Raw genomic sequence first — 20,938 nt, 5'->3', positions numbered from 1 at the left:
TTAACATGTGAGGATTTACTTGATTGTGCAGCATCTGATTATTGTGCTGCACCATAATGCAGACAGCCTCCCTGGTCGTATTAAAGATGCATTAGTATTTATGGAGTAATAGCCATGGACTAGGTACTTTTTATATAATTTATATTGGGAAATTTTACTCAAGTCTTACTTGAAAAGAATTTCCTTTTAAACAAAAGAAATCCTAAAAGAACTTATAACCAACCAGAAAATCCTTGGCTTTCTTTCGGGCTTCATGTTCATTTTGGTAAATTCCTTGGAGCTCTCTCCTTTCTCACTAACTGGCAGTGGTCTGTGACTCTGTTGAGCACTTCCCCTCAGACAGGATTTATGTTTCCTTTCCATCATCTTTGTCTCCCTCTAGGCATGATGGGCATAGCGCTCCCTGCTTTCTACTTGACCTAGTAGCCTTTTCTGGGACCCAGTAGGTAAAGAATGCTGCTTCCTAAGCATAGCTGGGTTTGTTTTTGATCTTTATTTCTTGTCTAATTGGAGAAGATTTACAGTTCGTAAATGGACTTTAATATAGAAGGTCCCTGGAGTTAGGATACAGCAACAGAGTGATTTCCCAGCAACGTGCAGTTTTACAAGGTTAGCTTTCTTCGTAAGCCTGTTTACATTGTGTCTGCTCCCATTTTACTGCCTTTCCGTCCTTTATTTTTCTTTCTCCTCTCTCCCTTACCACATCAGACTTCTCCCCTCAGCTGGCCATAAATACTTAATGCTTACTGCATTTGCAGAATGAAGTTTTATATTTCTTGTTTATAATTTTCCATGCAAATGAAGCATTTTTATTGTTTTTCTCCACTTATATTAACTTCATGGAAACGTTTCGTATTCCTGTGGGCCTAGATTCTTCTTGTTAGATTTGAGCAGGGGGATTGTTTTGTTTGTTTGACTTGGTTATGTCCTTCCGATCCAACAGCTTTAATGGAAAGTGTATTTTCTATTGCTGATGTAAGTCTACTTAGAATCAGTTGCCAACAAAAAACTGGTTCTAATCGAAGGGTAGGTTATTTATGTAGCCCTTTATATTTAGAGGCCTGCCTAATGAGGTTATGTGAGCGTTGCAAGATTTGCTGGAGTGTGTTGTCATTAGGTTTAGAGGAAAAGTTCCTGAAGCTGCTGGTGGTAACCGTCATAACCTGTTAGTCTGATTTTTTTTCTTCTGAAAGACATGGCATTTTTGCATCCTTTATAGTGTGGTCTTTGGTATTTTCTATTCTAGTTTTCCAGAGAGATGGTCATTCAGAGCCTACACATCTGTTCTGTATTTTGAACCTTGGATGAGAATATTCATTCAGGCCAAAAGAGTTCAAACAAAACACCTATGTTATTGCCTCTACAGACCCAGGTAACTCACCTTCTTTAAATTATCTTCATAGTTTTTGTTTTCTAAAATCAATAGGCTCCTCCCCCAAATTGTTTAAGTGATTTGATAGTAAGAATTTTATAATTTGATAGTAAGATTTTACAATTTGATGGTAAGATTTTTACTATGGTAAATAAAATTCAGACTGCTTCTGAAAGGTTTACTGAGCAGTAATCACGTGTAACAAATATTTGGCCATAATAGCCACAAATTGCAGGGAACCCTCTTAAGTTAGATAACCACTCCAAGTAGGAATTTGTTTTTGACTTATTGCATCTTAGGTGCTTTGATTGTGATCGGTTCCATTATAAAAATCACAGTTCACTTATATTTCTGTTTACACAATTTGAACTACTAAATCATACACATATGTGTATGTATATCTTATGTATGGAATGAACACATTTATAAACACTGTGTGGTTCAGTTATATTTTAGTTGTTTTTTACATTTTAGCATGAACTTTTTTTTTTTTAATTTTTTTTTTCAACGTTTATTTATTTTTGGGACAGAGAGAGACAGAGCATGAACGGGGGAGGGGCAGAGAGAGAGAGGGAGACACAGAATCGGAAACAGGCTCCAGGCTCTGAGCCATCAGCCCAGAGCCCGACGCGGGGCTCGAACTCACGGACCGCGAGATCGTGACCTGGCTGAAGTCGGACGCTTAACCGACTGGGCCACCCAGGCGCCCGGAACTTTTTTTATTATACCACAATAAGTCTTGTTAATATGCATAAGCATACATAGTTATACATTTTTCTTAATGATAAAAACTTTTAAGATCTACTCTCTTAGCAACTTTCAACTATGCATAACAGTATTGTTAACTATGTGGTACATTACATCACCATGACTTAGTTATTTTGTAACCAGAAGTCTGTACCAGCATAAACTTTTTTGAAGCTGATATTTGCATATTTTAAATTTATCTTACCCAACTGTATATGCAGTCAGAAGAGTGTATATGTGTGTGTTGTTTCTGGGTGGTCATTCATTTACTCACCAAACATTTATCAGAGTCTCCTGTGAGTCCTGAGATTGTGTTAGGTACTAAATATAGAAAGATAAGATTAGTTCTGATTTTGAGGAGCTTAATATCTACTGGGAGAAACGTTTAATGTTTGAACACTGTCTCTCTCTATATATGCCTTTTTATATGCATTGTTTTTTTTTAATTTTCACAGTGACCCTGTGGGTCATGTTTAATTATCACCATTTCAGAGATAAGGAAATGTCACAACTGAACAAGAGCTCAAATATTCTGGCTCCAAAGTCTTTACCAATTCAAATTCTGTGCTCTTTTCCCCTACACTACACTAACTCTTTATAGTAGACCTACATTTGTTATGTTGTCTTATTTTCATGGAAAAGCAGTGGCTGTCCTGGGGTCTTGCAGTCACTCATATCAATATGCCCTAAGTCTAGTTACCATCTGTCACCATACAAACTTATTACAATGACCATATTCCTTGTGGTATACACTACATGTTCATGACTTATTTATTTTATAACTGGAAGTTTGTACCTCTTAATACCCTTCACCTGTTTTGCCTGCCCCAGCCTGTCCCCTGTCTGGTAACCAAGGTTTTGTTTCCTGTATCAGTGAGTCTGTTTCTGTTTTGTTCTGTTTGTTCATTCATGTTTTTAGATTTCACATGTAAGTGAAATTTTATAGCATTTGTCTTTCTTTGTCTGACTTATTTCATAAAAGCATAATACCCTATAGGTCCATCCATGATTTTACAAATGTCAAGATTTCATTCATTTTTATGACTAATATTCCATTTGTGTGTGTGTGTGTGTGTGTGTGTCCACGCACTCATGCGCGTAGGTTGCTTCCATATTGTGGCTATATTGTAGTAAATATTGCTACAATGAACACAGAATTGCATACATCTCTTTGAATTGGTGTTTTTGTTATCTTCGGATAAATACCCAGAAGTGGAATTTCTGGGCTGTATGGTAGTTCTTCTTTTAATTTTTTGAGGAACCCCCATACCATTTTCCACAGTGGCTGTACCAGTCTACATTCCCGCCAATAGTGTACAAGGGTTCCTTTTTCTCCACATCTTTGCCAACACTTGTTATTTTTGTCTTTTTGATGATAGCCAGTCTGACAGGTGTGAGGTGATATCTCATTGTGGGTGTTATTTTTGCATTTCGCTAATGAGTAGTGATATTGAGCATCTTTTCATGTGTTTCTTGGTCATCTGTATGTCTTCTTTGGAAAATTGTCTGTGGAAGTCCTTCACACATTTTTTTTTTAAATTAGGTTGTTTGGGTTTTTTTGTCACTAAGTTGTGTAAGTTCTTTGTGTTTTGATATTACCTCCTTATTGATTGTTTGATTTGCAGATAGATTCTCCCATTCAGTAGGTGGCGTTTTCTTTTTTGGTGGTGTCTTTGTCTGTTTTTGGTATCAGAGTAATGCTGGCCTCACAAAATGGGTTTGGAAGCATTCCTTCCTTTCTAATTTTTTGGAATAATTTGAGAAGGATAAGTACTAACTGAATGTTTGTTAGAATTCACCCATGAAGCCATCTGGTCTTGGACTTCTATTTTGTAGAGTTTTGAAATTATTGATTTAATTTCATTACTTATAATCTCACATTTTCTCTTCTTCGTGATTCAGTCTGGAAGGTTGTGGGTTTCTAGGAATTTAATTTTCCCAGGTTTTCCATTTTGCTGGCATATAATTATTTGTTGTAGTCTCTTCTAATTCTTATGTATTTCTGTGATATCAATTATAACTTTCCAATTTTCATTTATGATTTTATATATTTGGGCCCTCTCTCTTTTTTTGATGTCTGGCTAGAGGTTTATTGATTTTGTTTATCTTTTTTTTTTTTTTAGTGTTTTAATTTTTTTATTTTTTTTATTTTTGAAACAGAGAGAGACAGATCATGAGCAGGGGAGAGGCAGAGAGAAAGGGAGACACAGATGCAGGCTCCAGGCTCTGAGCTGTCAGCACAGAGCCTGACACGGGGCTCGAACTCATGGGCTGTGAGATCATGACCTGAGCCAAAGTCGGATGCTTAACTGACTGAGCCACCCAGGTGCCCCTTGTTTATCTTTTCAAAGAAACTTTCCAGTTTAATCTTTTCTATTTAAAATCTCCATTTCAATCATTTCCTCTCTGATCTTCATTATTTCCTTCCTTCTACTAACTTAGGTTTCATTTGTTCTTCATTTTCTAGTCACTTTAGATATATAGTTGGATTATCTATTTGTGATACTTTTCTTTCTAGAGGTAGGCCTGTATTGCTGTGAAATTCCCTCTTAGATCTGCTTATGCTGCATTCCATAGATTTTGTTAAGTTGTCTTTTCATTTTTATTTGTCCTAAGGTATTTTAAAATTTCATCTTTGAGGGGCACCTGGGTGGCTCAGTTGGTTAAGCATCCAACTTCAGCTCAGGTCATGATCTCATGGTTTGTGGGCTCAAGCCCCTCATTGGGCTCTGTGCAGATAGCTCAGAGCCTGGAGCCTACTTCGGATTCTATGTCTCCCTCTCTCTCTGCCCCTCCCCTGCTCACATTCTGTCTCTGTCTCTCTCTCTCTCTCTCTAAAAAATAAATAAACCTTAAAAAAGTTGTCTTTGATATTTTTCTTCATTGACCCATGTTGTTTAGTCTCCATTTGTTTGTGTTTTTCTAGTTTTCTTTTTGTAATTAATTTCTGGTTGTATACCCTTGTGATCATAAAAGATGCTTGATATAATTTCAGTCTTCTTGAATTTATTGAGACCTGTTTTGTGGCCTAACATGTGATGGAGAATGTTCTACGTGCAGTTGAAAAGAATGTGTATTCTCCTGTTTGGGGATGAAATGTTATATGTATATTAAGTCTATCTGCTCTAATATATCATTTAAGGCCAGTGTTTACTTACTGATTTTCTGTATGAATGATCTATCCATTGATGTAAGTAGGGTATTAAAGTCTTCTACTATTATTGTATTACTGTCTATTTCTCCTTTTATCTATTAATATTTGCTTTTATGTATTTAGGTACAGGTATGTTGGCTGGATAAATATTTATGAATGTTATATCCTCTTGTTGGATTGATCCCTTTATTATAATGTAATGCCTTTTCTTGTGTTACAGTCTTTGTTTCAAAATTTATTTTTCTGACATGAGTACTGCTAGTCCAGCTTTCTTTTTGTTTCCATTTGCATGGTATATCTTTTACCATCCCTTCACTCAGTCTGTTTCTGTCTTTTGGTCTTAAGTGAGTCTTTTGTAGGCAGCATTTAGATGGTTTCTTGCTTGTTGTTTTGTTTCTTTTTTTATCTATTCAGTTACCCTGTGTCTTTTGGTTGGAGCATTTAGTCTATTTGCATTTAAAGTGATTGTTAATAGGCATGTACTTATTGTCATTTTATTGTTTTCTGTTTTTGGGTTTTGTTTTTTTTTTTAATTTGAAATCAAGTTAACATAGAGTATAGTATTGGTTTCAGGAGTACAATTCGCAATTCATCATACATATTCATACATATAACACCCAGTGCTCATCCCAACAAGTGCCCTCCTTAATGCTCATTCCCTTACCCATCTCCCCTCCAACAGCCCTCAGTTCTCTCTGGTTAAGAGTCTCTTATGGTTTGCCTGCCTCTGTTTTTATCATATTTTTCCCTCCCTTTCCTTCTGTTTATCTGTTTTGTCTCTTAAATTCTACATATGAGTGAAATCACATGATACTTGTCTTTCTCTGCCTGATTTATTTTGCTTAGCATAATGCACTCTAGTTTCATCCACATTGTTGCAAATGGCAAGATTTCATTCTATTTGATTGCCAAGTAATATTCCATTGTATGTATATATACCACATCTTCTTTATCTACTCATCAGTTGATGGACATTCGGGCTCTTTCCTTAATGTGGCTATTGTTGATAGTGCTGCTATAAACAGGGGTGCACGTGCCCCTTCAAATCAGCATTTTTGTGTCCTTTGGGTAAGTATCAAGTAGTGCAATTGCTGAGTTGTAGGATAGTTCTATTTTTAATTTTTTGAGGAACCTCCATTCTGTTTTCCAGACTGACTGCACCAATTTGCATTCCCACCAGCAGTGGAAAGTGTTCCCCCTTTTCCCATCCTTCCCAATATTTGTTGTTTCCTGAGTTGTTAATTTTAGCCATTCTGACAGGTGTGAGGTGGTATCTCATTGTAGTTATGATTTGTATTTCCCTGATGATGAGTGATATTGCATATCTTTTCATGTGTCTGTTAGCCTTCTGGATGCCGTCTTTGGAAAAATGTCTGTTCATATCCTCTGCCCATTTCTTCACTGGATTGTTTATTTTTTGGATGTTGAGTTTGGTAAGTTCTTTATAAATTTTGGATACTAACCTTTTATCCAGTATGTCATTTGTAAATATCTTCTCCCATTCCGTCAGTTGCCTTTGAGTTTTGTTGATTGTTTCCTTCACTATGCAGAAGCTTTTTATCTTGATGAGGTCCCAGTAGTTCATTTTTGCTTTTGTTTCCTTGGTCTCTGGAGACATCTCTAGTAAGAAGTTGCTGCAGTTCTGGTTGCTTTTGTAATTCTTCTCTGTTTTTTCCTTCTTCTCTCACTCTTTTCCCCTGCGGTTTGATGGTTTTCTTTAGTGTTATGGTTCTTTTCTCTTTCTTCTCTTTGTATCTATGGTAGGTTTTGTTTTATGGTTACCTTAAGGCTTATATATCTTGGCTTATATATGTAGCAGTCTATTTCAAGCTAATGGTCACTTAAGTTTGGATGTATTCTAAAAGCGCTACATTTCTACACCCCTCCCCTCCATGTTTTGTTTAGTGGTTGGTGCACTGCTTTATTATTTATTTGCATTTACCAATGAGATTTTTTTCTTTCTTTCTTTTTTTTTTTCCCAAAGAGATTTTTTTCTTATTGTATTTTCTTATTTCAAGTTATGGTCTTTACTTTTTTCACTTAACATTTCTTGTAGGCCAGTTTAGTGGTGATGAACTTTTTAAATTTTGCTTGCCTAAGAAACTCTTTATCTCTCCTTCAAGTCAGAATTATAACCTTGTCAGGTATAGTATTCTTGGTTGTAGGTTTTTTCCTTTCAGCACTTTAAATATATCCTGCCATCCCCTTCTGGCCTGCAAAGTTTCTGCTGAAAAATCACCTGATAGCCTTATGGGGTGTCCCTTGTATGTAGATAATTGTTTTTCTCTTGTGGCCTTTAATATTCTTTCTTTATCTTTAAATTTTTCCATTTTAGTTATATGTCTTATTATTAATCTCTTTGGGTTCATCTTGTTTGGGACTCTCTGTAATTAATGGACCCTGGATAAAGGCTTTCTTCCCCAGGTTAGGGATGTTTTCAGCCATTATTTATTCAAATAATATTCTGTCCCTTTCTCTTTTCCTTCTGGGACCCCAGTAATGTCAGTGTTAGTACGCTTGATATTGTCCCAGAGGTTTCTTAAATTGTCATAATTTTTTAAAACTCTTTTTTTGTTGTTGTTCTGATTGGGTAATTTCCACTATTTTTTCTCTCAGTTTGTTGATGCACTCTATATCACCTAATCAGCTGTTGACTTCCCTTAAGTATATTTTTTCATTTCAGTTATTATACTTTTCAGCTCTGATTGGTTCTTTGTTATATTTTCTAACTTTCTGTTGAAATTCTCACTGGGTTCCTCTAGTCTTCGAAGTTCAGTGAGCATCTATCTTTGTGATCATTACTTCGAACTCTTGATCAGGTAAGTTACTTATCTCTGTTTCACTAGAGGTTTTTTCCTGGGGTTTTATCTTGTTCTTTCACTTGGAATTTACTCCTTTGTCTCCTCATTTGTTTGACTTTCCGTGCTCATTTCTATGAATTACGTGGAACAGGTCTTGAAGTAGTGACCTTGTATAGGGGTGTGTCCTTTGAGTAGACTGCATGTGCCTGGTAGCTTTGGAAGGCCAGATAGATGGCGTATGGGCTGGGGTGTGCCATACCAGGGCTGCTTTGGCAGTGTGGTTGGATTAAGCACAGGCTGGGAAGGTCCTAGAGCATGCTATATTGGAGCCACCTTCTGAAGATGGTGTGGGACAGGGGCCCAGGACACACTGGTGAGGCTCTAGTAGGCTGGCTAGAGTGCCTGGACCCTGTTCTCATTTGTGCTATCAAGGTGGTGGGGGATGAATGGTACTCACTGGTATATTTGACCCTGGAGAGAGTTCTGGCAGTTTCCCACCCATTTAGCAGATTCTCTAGGTTGGTGAATGGATTTCCTTCACTTCAAATCTTGCTGCCCTTTAAACAGTTCTTTTTTCACTCTGCCCCATGGTGGGTGAGTCTGTGAATAGCCCTCCCCCCACCCCTGCCAGTGATATCCCTCTCTACTGTAGGTTACAGTTACCATTGTTACTGTTTCTCCCTTTCTCCTACCCTTCTCTATCGTTTATTGTGCAGAAGCTGTTCAGTCAGTGTCAGTTCTTCAGGAGGAATTGCTTTATATGTAGGTATACATTCAGTGCATCATGGGAGAAGATGGTCAGGTTCTTCCCACACTGTCATCTTAGACTGCCTTCCTGCTTTACTTTTGATTTCTGATTCTACTGAAGATCATATTTGAAAAGTGAAATATAACATGCCTGAGACTTTCTTTATAAATTTTCTGTTCATTTCCCAATTTGTATCAAAGTGATGCTTCCTTTTCATCAGTCTCATTCTTCTGGGAAGTACCAAGGGTCTCCTGGATCAATCAATATAGCTGATCTTTTCAAATTAAATTGCTTCCATCTTAGTGAGTTTGGGCAAAAAATGTTTTAAGCCAAAGGAAAATGTGGATTTGTCTCTATTTTCTCAGGGAATTCTAGTAAATGGAATTTCATCTATCTAAATTACTGGTATTAAGTGATGACTGTTTCCCATTCTAGCACGTTTTTATTCACCTTTCAAAGTGATATTCTTAGATATATGTTACCAGGAAGTAGATATAATATAAATGCTTATTTTGTTCCCTAAAAGGTAGTTAAGGAGGCTTGTACCTTTGCCAAGTTTCATATGAGGTTCTGATAAACTGTCAAATCTGATACTTGGTATTTACAGTATGGACTGATTTAATCCTTCATAGCTTTATCCTTTAGGATTACCCCTCTCTCTGTTTGCCATATTTACTTGCATATGATTTCCCTTAAAAGTTCTCTGGAGGCAAAATTTTTATGTAAGAAAGTGTACAGTTCCTTCTATGTTATGTCATCCTTAGTGGGTTAGCCTTTTCTTTCTTTCTTTCTTTCTTTCTTTCTTTCTTTCTTTCTTTCTTTCTTTCTTTCTTTCTTTCTTTCTTTCTGGAAAGGCATTATAGCTCTCATGGCTGCATCAGAACAAATTAAACGCTTGGAATGTCCCTATTTGACCAAAGTAGGGGCATGTAAAAGGTATTAAACAGTGATTAAATGCTTTGGCCTCTTGGTCACCCATAGGTGACCTAAACTTCTAGAAATGAACACTGAAGTATTATTTATAAGAATACATGACTGTACTTTGTGGTTAGTCATTTTCTGTATTTTTGTAGCAAACAGAAAAAAGAATACTGTGGGTAAAATTATAGTTGCTTTAGCTAATTTTATCCCAAGGCCTCTAACAGGTTCAGAAGAGGACTAGATAGGAATTTTTGGTGTCATGTCATTGGTTTCCTTCCTTGGTCATATTCTGTTCATTACTTTTTATCAGTAACTTGTATATAAAACAAACATGTTTGAATTCATGTTTGACCCTGAATTAGGAGGAATCTCTCCCAGTAGGCATAACAGAAACAATATATGAAAGAGTTAAAGTCCAAAAGATAAATGTGGTGTAACTAATGTAACTAAACCTGAGTTTAGGTTTTAAAAATCTATCATGTAAGTATAGACTGGAAAGTGATTTACATGAAAAAAAAAGCATAGATGTCTTAATTGATCACAAGCTTAGTATAAGCTGAGAGTGTGACAGAGTTGCTAAAATGTTTATGGAACTTAACAAGATGGTGATGGTACTGATAAACCATATCCTGCTTACACCGTGTCTAGAGATGATGTTTGGATGGGGATGCTTTAGGAGGGACATGGATTTACCAGGTTACAGAAAATGACCTGGTAGGGGGTCATTGATAGAATTGAGCATCATTGTATGTAGGAGAGAAAGGCCTTAATGAAAATGTGATAGCCTTGTCATGTGATAGCTGGGAATTCAGAGAGCAGAACTTGGATGTCTGAATAGAAGTAGAAGACAGAGCTAGCTCAGCATGGGAGTGTTAGGCTGTTTTTGCAAGGAAGAGGCACACAGATTAACTTTTTCCTTTGGCGTTTGGTATAAGGATATTCAGAGAAGTCATGTAATTCACTGCTGACAGCTCAGAGCCTGGAGCCTGTTTCAGATTCTATGCTTCCCTCTCTCTCTGACCCTCCCCGCCATTCATACTCTGTCTCTCTCTGTCTCAAAAATAAATAAACGTTTAAAAAAAATTTAAAGATCTTCATTCATCATTAAAACTTCTTTGCCATAGACCCCTAACACTGAAAGGAGCCCAAATGGTGTGGAATTGGAGTCAACCTGCTTTCTCATTGGAGCAGCAAGGCTCTTTGTAAGTTATTCAGGGACACTAAGTTTATGGTTTGCTATTGAATACTCTGCAATACTATGCTTGTGGGACAGTCTTTTAATTTTCTAGGAATGCTTTGTACCCTCTCATATCCCACCCACTTAAATAGACTAATAACACTTTAAAAGTATTTCTTTTGTAAACTGTACATCTTATGTGTCCCTTTATGAATTTGTATAATCTGAATTATTTAATCTTTTGTTATACACTGGTAGTCGAAAACAAAATTTGGATCAGCCAAACCTAGATCTGAGTTTTGATTTTGTCATTTACTAGCTGTGGACCTTCGGCAGTACCTTAAGCCTGACACTTCACCACTGTACATTGAGAATTCCTCTGCCATTTAGGATTGTTGTGAGGATTAAAATAAAAATATGTTTTTTTAATAGGGTTTTTAATGTTTTTATTTTATTTTTGAGAGAGAAAACAAGCACGGGAGGGGCAGAGAGAGAGGGAGACAGAGGATCTGAAGCAGGCTCTATGCTGACAGCAGAGAGCCCATTGTGGGACTCGAACTCACAAACTGTGAGATCATGACCTGAGCCAAAGGCAGACGATTAATGACTGAGTCACACAGATGCCCCCATAATATGTTTTGTTTTAAACATGAAAATACTCAGCACACTTCTCGACATATTCTCAAATAAACATTATTTACATTATGTACATGTTACTGTACAACTGGATCATGTCAAGTGGACGGAATGACCACCCTATGCAAGGCAGTCTTGTAGGCATTTGGGATTCAGCGCAGCAACAACAGAAGGGTCCTTCCCTCATAAAGCTTATGTTCTAAGTGGCTTCCTAATAAAAGTAACCATCTGTTATTTCTCAGTTCCTATAGGTCAGAAATTGGAGAGTGGTTCTGTGGGGTGCTTTTATCTTGGGATCCCTCATGAAGTTGCCAAGAGATTTTGCCTGGGGTTGCTAGAGGCTTGGTAGGAGCTGGAGGCTACACTTCCAAGGTGGCTGACTTCACATGGTTGGCAGCTTGGTTCCTCTTTATAGGGACCACTGCACTGGGCATCTTGAGTGCTTTCATGGCACAGGAAATGGCTTCTACCAGAGGGAGCAATTCAGGAAAACAAAGTAGAAACTGCAGTCTTTTAGAACCTGGTCTCAAAAGTCACATGCCATCATTTCTGCCATGCTTTTTTGGTCACACGGGTCAGCCTGGATTTAGTGTGGGAGGGCACTGCACAAAGGCACAGATACCAGGGGGGAGTAACTCTGTCAGAGGACATCTTGGTGGGTGGGCACCACAGTAAGTCATGAAAGAATTTTATGGGAAGACATTTCCAGGAAGAGAGGAGAGTAAGTGTAAAGACAGGCTAAAAGGGCGAACATGGCTCGAGCACAGTGATTAGGAAGAGGTGAGGTAGATGTGGGCAGATGCTGTAGGGTCTTGAGCAACGTGACAAGAAGTGGCTGTATTGAGAATATAAAGAGTTTTGAGAAAAGAGCATTACTTGATTTATGCTTTTAAAAGATTATTCTGGCTGCTGAGTGGGGAATTGATTTTATATGGGGCAAGAAAGGAGGAAGGGAGATGAGTTAGGATACCATTACTGTATTCCAGGTGAGAAATTACTGTGGCCTGGGCTGGAGTGGTGAGTATCATTCAGTTTATAGATCTAATATAAAGACAGAGCCACCAAGACTTCCTGATGGCTTGGATGTGGAGTGGAGAGGAACTTAGGAGCCATGAATGCCTTCTAAGTCTTTTGCCTGAGCAAAATCTTAAGAATGATAGGGAAGATACAGGGTAGAGGTTCGGAGTGATGGTCAATGGAGCTATTTCTACTCATTCTGGTTGTACTAAGTGTGAGTGGTCTACCTGACATCCAGGTCTAGCTATTGACATTATACTGGCCAGAAAATTTTTGATCATGCCTCATTACATGTTTTGATGAATAATTAAGGACTATAACTATTTTATAGTATGAATAAACCAGGTAAAGTCTCATAATTTAAAAAGAATAATTATGTTTGTGGATACTGCAACATGGTTATAGTTCATAATTGGGGGCTAATTTTATCTGCATAAGTAAGTTTGAAACTGTAGTTTTCTTGTAGTCTGTTTCTTTTTCCAAATTTTAAATTTAAAATACTATATATTAGCCAAAATGTTTTGTACAAATTGTACATGTCAGTATTAAATGCCAATGAAAGTTTAAATTTCTGAAGGTGGTTATGATCGAAATAGTCACTCAGAATGCTTTTTTTTTTTTTCAACGTTTATTTATTTTTGGGACAGAGAGAGACAGAGCATGAACGGGGGAGGGGCAGAGAGAGAGGGAGACACAGAATCGGAAACAGGCTCCAGGCTCCGAGCCATCAGCCCAGAGCCTGACGCGGGGCTCGAACTCCTGGACCGCGAGATCGTGACCTGGCCGAAGTCGGACGCCCAACCGACTGCGCCACCCAGGTGCCCCCAGAATGCTTTATTTATTTATAGCAATGCTCTATACTTCTGCAACATAAAACCTTAAAATTTACTCTGTTTTTTCATATTTTTATTTCTCTTGAGGGTGAGGAGTTCTATTTTGCTCTTAAAAATATAAAACTAGGGGCGCCCGGGTGGCTCAGTCAGTTAAGCGGCCGACTTCGGCCCATGTCGTGATCTTGCGGTCTGTGAGTTTAAGCCCCACGTCGGGCTCTGTGCTGACAGCTCAGAGCCTGGAGCCTGTTTCAGATTCTGTGTCTCCCTGTCTCTGGCCCTCCTCCGTTCATGCTCTGTCTCTCTCTGTCTCAAAAATAAATAACGTTAAAAAAATTTTTTTTAAATGTAAAACTAATAAAAATTCAAATAATACAGAGTTAAATATTGGAAAAAATCAAGTAACTAAAATCCCCCTTTACCACGTGTCATTCACTGTGTGCTCTAGCAATCCATAATATCCCTAAATGGGAACCTCTGCTAGAAGTTTAATAAATATTCTTCCAGATTGTCTTATGCACAGTGAATTCACATACATACATGTGTGCTCACACACACATTTATACTTTTTTAAAACATAAAATTTAGGGGTACCTGGGTGGCTCAGTTGGTTAAATTTCCAACTCTTGATTTCTGCTCAGGTCATGATCTCGCAGTTTGTGAGTTCAAGCCCTGTGTCTGGCTCTGCATTGACAGCATGGAGCCTGCTTGGGATTCTCTCTCTCTCTCTGCCCCTCCCCCACTGGCACTGTCTGTCTCTATCAAAATAAATAAATAAACTTTAAAGAAAAAACAAAATTTATACGCAACTTGCTCTTTTCACTTACAAATTATCTCTTGAAGATCTTTCTCTGTCATCATTAAATATTTTATACAGTACTTTATTTAACTGTTTATTGATATATATTCAAGATTTTTGGAGTTTTTATTGTTACAGTGCTAAAGTTTTATTGTTACAGGACATGTTTGGTCATCATTTGACAGATGTATATTTATGCTAATATGCCATTATTTCTGTAGAACAGACACAGAAGTAAATTTCTGAGTCTGAAGATAGGTACACAACTAATTTTGATGGGCACACCATTAATTTACCCTCCGAGAAGTAGACCCAATTTATTTTCACGCCCTTTTGTCTGGTTCCATATCTACACTTGTTATTAATAGTATTTTCTGTTTTCATTTTTACCATTCTAAGGAGAAAAACTTTTATACTGTTTTAGTTTTCATTTTCCTCAATAGTTTTCTTTTTTCTTTTAGAAAGCTTTTATTTTTAAGTAGTTTCTACACCCAGCGTGGGGCTCGAACTTACAACCCCAAGACCAAGAGTTGCATGCTCTACCGACTGAGCCAGCCGGGCACCTCTCAATACTTTTCATTGACTTTATGTTTTCTCAGCTCCTTTAGAAGAAAATATTCAATAAATTGTTTTATGTAGAAAGTGAACATAAAACATTTGAATGCAGTCATTGGAAAAAACCAGAGAGGTAGAAAGTGAAATGTGTGAAGAAGAGTGAAGGCCTAAAATGTGGCAAAACAAGGTGGTATAGAGAGAAGGCAGAAACAGTGTGGAGGTGAAGGCTGTGGGCTAGGGTTGTGGGCAGAAGTGTAAAATAAAAGTAAAGTTTGGGAGATGGGTTTGGAAAAAATTCTAACCACTGTGAAACTGAAGGCCCAGTCCTGGAGGGAACACCATGCCCCTGCCATCAGTTGCAAGGAGGGAGGAGCTGACAGCCAGAGGGGCTCTCTTCCTTATCCTCCAAGGGATGCATTACTCTGGGTTTTAAAGGAATTTTTTTTTTTAAGTTTATTTGTTTATTTTGAGAGAGAGACAGCATGAGTGGGGGAGGGACAGAGAGAGAGAGACAGACAGACAGAGAATCCCAAGCAGGCACCTTGCTGCCAGCACAGAGCTTGACGCAGGGGCTTGAACTCACGAAACCATGAGATCATGACCTTAGTCCAAACCAAGAGTTGGATGCTTGACCAACTGAGCCACCCAGGTGCCCCTTAAAGGCATTTTTATCTGCAGGAGTCTAGCAGTAGGAAAAATTAGAAGTGTCTGGCCGAGGTAGACTTCCAGTTAAGGATGAGGATTTGACTGAAAATTGTTTCCTTTATAGGAATGGGCAGATTCATCACACTGAACTTGCCCAAGAATATATATTTCATTGTTAGCTTTTTGTAATTGTTATGTACGATTGTAAAATTTAAATTGTGAAAGTATGCAGATCATCTGAGATGTTTCAGATCATCTGGGACCAGGTTGTCTCAGTGACACAAACTGCAAACAGAGCACATGTTGTTTTGGTCTTTGTTGTTTTTTTAAAAATTTTTTTTTTCAACGTTTATTTATTTTTGGGACAGAGAGAGACAGAGCATGAACGGGCGAGGGGCAGAGAGAGAGGGAGACACAGAATTGGAAACAGGCTCCAGGCTCCGAGCCATCAGCCCAGAGCCTGACGCGGGGCTCGAACTCAGACTGCGAGATCGTGACCTGGCTGAAGTCGGACGCTTAACCGACTGCGCCACCCAGGCGCCCCGGTCTTTGTTGTTTAAAATTGAGCACTAATGCATAGTTGGCATTCTTTTGTGCCACTTTTACTTTCTAGGGTATAAGCATGAAGCACGGGGTCTGTGAAATGCTATAAAATATGACCTATAAAATAGTTTAATTCATATCATCTTTAAAGGATCACTTCATTGTTCAGCTTCTCCTTAATTTCACTTTAGTTTAAAAAAAGTGACTTCAAATGAATGATTCAAACCAGATTAAGTATGTGATTAATATGCGATTTTTAAAAAAATTTTTTTTTTAACGTTTATTTATTTTTGGGACAGAGAGAGACAGAGCATGAACAGGGGAGGGGCAGAGAGAATCGGAAACAGACTCCAGGCTCCGAGCCATCAGCCCAGAGCCTGACGCGGGGCTCGAACTCACGGACTGCGAGATCGTGACCTGGCTGAAGTCGGACGCTTAACCGACTGCGCCACCCAGGCGCCCCTAATATGTGATTTTTAAAAAACAAATGGCAGTTCCAGTATATAGAGACCCAATAATTTTTTTGCTTTAAAACTTAGGTTTTGCTGTTGTCTAAATGTCTTAGAGACTGATTTGAAATACACCTATGTTATGACTTAATAATGTTCATTGTGAAAGAAAATCAAGGGAAAAAACTGAGAATTACCTTACTTTAGATTTAATGGGTGTACCTTTCTTGTGACTAACTATAATTTCATTGGAAAATGAACATTAAAGTTAGCAATAAAGAGACAAAGTTATTATAACGAACTATTCGTGAAACCATAAAAGTAGATGAACATAGGATGACATTTATTTTTAAATAATTTTTTAATTATTAAGTTTTAAATAATTTTTAGTTATTTTGAATATTTTAAAAATAATTTTAAATAATTTTAAAGTTTATTTATTTTGAGAGAGAGCACAAGCAGGGAAGGGGCAGAGAGAGAGGGAGAGAGAGAAGAACCCCAAGTAAGCTCTGCACTGTCAGCACAGAGCCCGATGTGGGGCTCCATCTCACAACAGTAAGATCATGACCTGAGCTGAAATCAAGAGTCAGGCACTTAACTAACTAAGCCACCCAGATGGTTATAACAGTAAGTCTTTTCAGGGAGATAACTGGACAAGCTTGTATAAATCCTTCAGAGTCTTAACAAAAAATTATCTAGTTACTTATTTCTTCATTCCCAATGTATTTTCCCTCTAGAGCCTACATTGAGGGAGCAAGTACTTAATATAATATTAATAGATAATATTAGACAATAATAGTGTAGTAAACATTTATCCCAAACTAGCATTGACTAAATTCTTTAGCTCTGTCGATACCTTTAGTTCTCATGACAACCGTGTGAGATAGATACCCCTGTTACCATCCCCACTTATAGACAGGAAATGGAATCACAGAAAATGAAATAATGTGCCCAGTGCTACACTACTAAGGGACACAGATAGGACTTTAACTCAGACAGGATGGGATCCGGGTAGTCCAATTCTTTTTTTTTTTTTTTCTTTTTAATGTTTATTTACTTATTTATTTTGAGAGAGAGAGAGAGAGAGAGAGAGAGAGAGAGAGAGAGAGATCTAGCAGGGGAGGGCAGAGAGAGAGGGAGACAGAATCCCAAGGAAGCTCAGTGTGGAGCCCGATGTGGGGCTTGAACCCATGAACCATGAGATCATGACCTGAACCGAAATCAAGAGCCGGATGCTTAACTAACTGAGTCACCCAGACGCCCCCAGGTAGTCCAATTCTTAATGCTTAATCATGGTGTTCTGTCTTGAGTGTATTTGTACTGCATTTATGGAGATAATGGAAGAGAGTCTTAAAATATAAACAGACTTCAGCTAACAGACATTTAAACTATGTGTGACCTGTTTGTGTAGTGATGAATTTGCATTACCGTACACATTATTTGAAAGTCAGAAGATATAAATGCAATTCTAGATCAAGTTATCATTCAAAAGCCATTGCTTATTAGCATAGATTCCAGGGATTGGTAAACATTTTCTATAAAGGGCCTGATAGTAAGTATGTGATCACATTCCGTCTCTTTTGTATATTCTTATTTTTCCTTTAAAAATAGAAAAATCATTCTTAGGTCTCAGGCTGTGCCAAAAGCAAGCTGCTGGCTCACTTTGGCCTATGGGCCATATTTTGCTTATCCCTGGTATCAACTCAGGGGCATATAGGTTTAGACTCTCCCTCTGCTTGAGAAAATGCCTGCCTGAGGATATTTTGGCTTTCAGGGATACCTGTAGTTCTCTACCCACCTCTTGCTGAACATTTGATGCCTTTCTAAACATAGAAGGTATCAGAGAATGGTGACCGCCTGAGTCCACAGGGGTATAAGGCAAAAGTTACAGAATGAGATGTACAGAGCTTTGAGCATTCTGAAATCCAATATTCTGGAATTTTTTTTCTCAGGATGATGATTTAAGCCACTATGAAAAATCCTGACTTTAAGGAATCCTTTGTAACAGATATACATAGTTTCATCTGCATTCAGTGAACCTCTATTCCAGAGGGCTTTCCTCACCTCTACTTTGCTCTGACTGAGTTTATGGAGATAAATATATATTTATCTATCTATTTATTTGTTTATTCCTTTTCCTTGATTGTTCTAGAGCTCTCACTAAACAACAGGTTTTGAAAACAAGCTTCTTGAGCAATAAAGTGGAAAATATGTTTTGGTAGTTTGAAATGGTAATGTATGTTTCTGAGCATTTTAGTTAGAGATAGTTGTTTTGAGACTAGGAGAACTGGTTTATCCAGCGTCAGTGACCTGAGTAAGAGGGTTATGTATATTAGCTCGAAATTTTGGTAATGGAGCAGTTACATAGAAATTTTTCTTTTTAAGAAAATGATCCCATTTTATATGTATAAATGAACATTTGTATGGGCAGAAATTGTGTTATCTCTCTCCTGAAGTTCCCTTCCAAAAGCAAAATTGCCAAGTATTGAAAGGCAAGGAATTTCTTCCTAGGTATACAGTTTGCTGATTGACTAGTTGGATGCAACTTACTGTGTGAAGCTTTCTTCATAATTATGTATATCTGGAGTGTATATTCTTTCTAAAGAATATTCTTTAAGTATTATGTACCTTAAAATGATAACCTGACTTGATCAGTTCTTTTTTCTTTTCAGAAAGTATCTGTATGTCACGTCTTCTTTTAAAGGAGCATTTAAAAATGAAGTTGAAAAGGCAGAAGAAGCAGTAAAGATTGGTATATAATTATCTATGTCCTAGATCTCATTGTTGTTCATTCACTCAGCCAACATTAATTGTACCTTTATTCTGAGATATATACTGTTATAGCGTTGTAGGAATGACCACAATTAATCGAACTCCTGCCTCTAAGGAGCTTCATAACACATTTTTCTGTCTCTGGCTTTGTTGAATTATGACATATTAATTAAAGGTATGTTATTGTATTTTTACTTATTATTATTTAATTTCTATTATTCCAAATACACACTTGGAACTAGATTGATATATATTAGAAACTCTGGTTGGCATGATGCCGAGTTAGATCATTTTCAAGACTAGCCTTATACTCACTTTAAGAAGGAATGTTCTACACATTCATTCCGACCCCCCCCCCACAAAGAGGACAAAGCCATATTTTTCCAGCGATCCAAAAGCAAGGAGTAACTTTAATCTATATTTCACAGATTGTAGAGAGTTTTTAGTCAGCTGAACATTCAGTCATAACCCTTTAATTTGTAGGTATATAGTTATGCCCTGTCAATTATAATGTCTAAGAGGAAGCCCATTGTGGCTACCTGCACCGAGAATGTGTGAAAGCTGTGGAAAGAACATAGGATTTTCTGAGATTATTATTTGGAAGCCATTCCCACTGGTCCTGGTCATAATGTATATACACACTGCTCACTTAAAATTGATTAAAAGAACTTTCTGATGTTGTAATTATCTTGCTTCTGCTTCCAGCTGAACGTGTATTGAAACAAGCACAAATCACAGTAAACCAGCCTGACAGAACTTCTTTGTCTTCTGCCAAGGTATGACATATAGTCTTCCTAAATGGCCAAGTGTCATTTGCTTTTTCCTGTACACAGTTGTCTCTTATCATTTACTTCCTAAACTGATAAACACAGACAAGCTCCGAAGCTTAAGTTGATTTTAACCCAGGTAAACAGAGCGGAGGCATGCAGAGAAAGGAGAGGGTACTCAGCGGTGAGAGAAGGCTGAGTCTGAGCAAAGATGAGCAACGTGGGGTGAATTTGGAACAGTGGGGAAGAGCACTGCAGCTCATTTCTTTAAAATGAAAAGAAAAGTAATATGAGAAAGAGAGAAAATAATGAAAAACTAGCAGAAAAAAGCAGCCTATCAAGTTTCCTTGAAAATATCTTTTCAAATTATTGCTCCCTATGCACCTGAATAAATGGGAAACGCAAGGAGAAGACTAATAAGCCATCCTTTTTTCTGGTGCTAGGAATTATGTGCTATAATTATGAATATTAATAACTACTTCCAGCTTACAAAGCTTTTTTCTTATGAGTTGCTCCACATAGTTCATAAACATTTTCTATAATCCTTGCAATGCACCCATGAGTAAGATAGGTTATAAAGAACTATTATTATTAATTATAATGCATGGCAACCAAGAAGAAGAATATTGCTTCAGGACATGTAGGTTTGTTTTTACCAAAAATGCGGTGCAAAGCTTTCTACCAGGGTAAATTATGAAGCAGCATTTTATTTACTTGCATATAAAAGGATAAATAGGTATATGGAGAAAAAAAATGCTTTACTTCACTTTTCCTTCATTCTCTTCTTCAGACTCAGTGTAGGAATCCTTTCCACGATTCGCCCTTAAACTTTCAAGGACCAGGGCTGAGTTTGATAAAGAGCTCTCTCATATCAACTGATCATGAATAGGGAATGAAATCAAAGAGTAGCACGTGATAATGTCCCAAAGCTACCTATGGCCTTCCCAAAATTCTCTTACTTTTTTCTTCTCACTTATTATTTTAGAGTAAATGTAGACCTATCTT

General features: G+C 37.5%; 1 protein-coding gene across 1 annotated transcript in view; it reads left to right on the top strand.

The window, feature by feature from the left end:
* The window catches only part of MORC1 (MORC family CW-type zinc finger 1), a 149,709-nt gene that overhangs the window by 22,161 nt on the left and 106,610 nt on the right, over nt 1-20,938 (top strand). The window contains exons 4-6 of the mRNA XM_043594091.1: nt 1,247-1,372; nt 19,067-19,146; nt 19,872-19,942. Coding sequence (XP_043450026.1) covers nt 1,247-1,372; nt 19,067-19,146; nt 19,872-19,942 — 277 coding nt within the window. The remainder of the gene's footprint in view (nt 1-1,246; nt 1,373-19,066; nt 19,147-19,871; nt 19,943-20,938) is intronic.

The sequence above is a fragment of the Prionailurus bengalensis genome, chromosome C2, assembly GCF_016509475.1.
Source record: "Prionailurus bengalensis isolate Pbe53 chromosome C2, Fcat_Pben_1.1_paternal_pri, whole genome shotgun sequence".
NCBI lineage: Eukaryota > Metazoa > Chordata > Mammalia > Carnivora > Felidae > Prionailurus > Prionailurus bengalensis.
The sequence above is the reverse complement of the archived record's forward strand: the minus strand, read 5'-3'. Positions and strand labels throughout refer to the sequence as shown.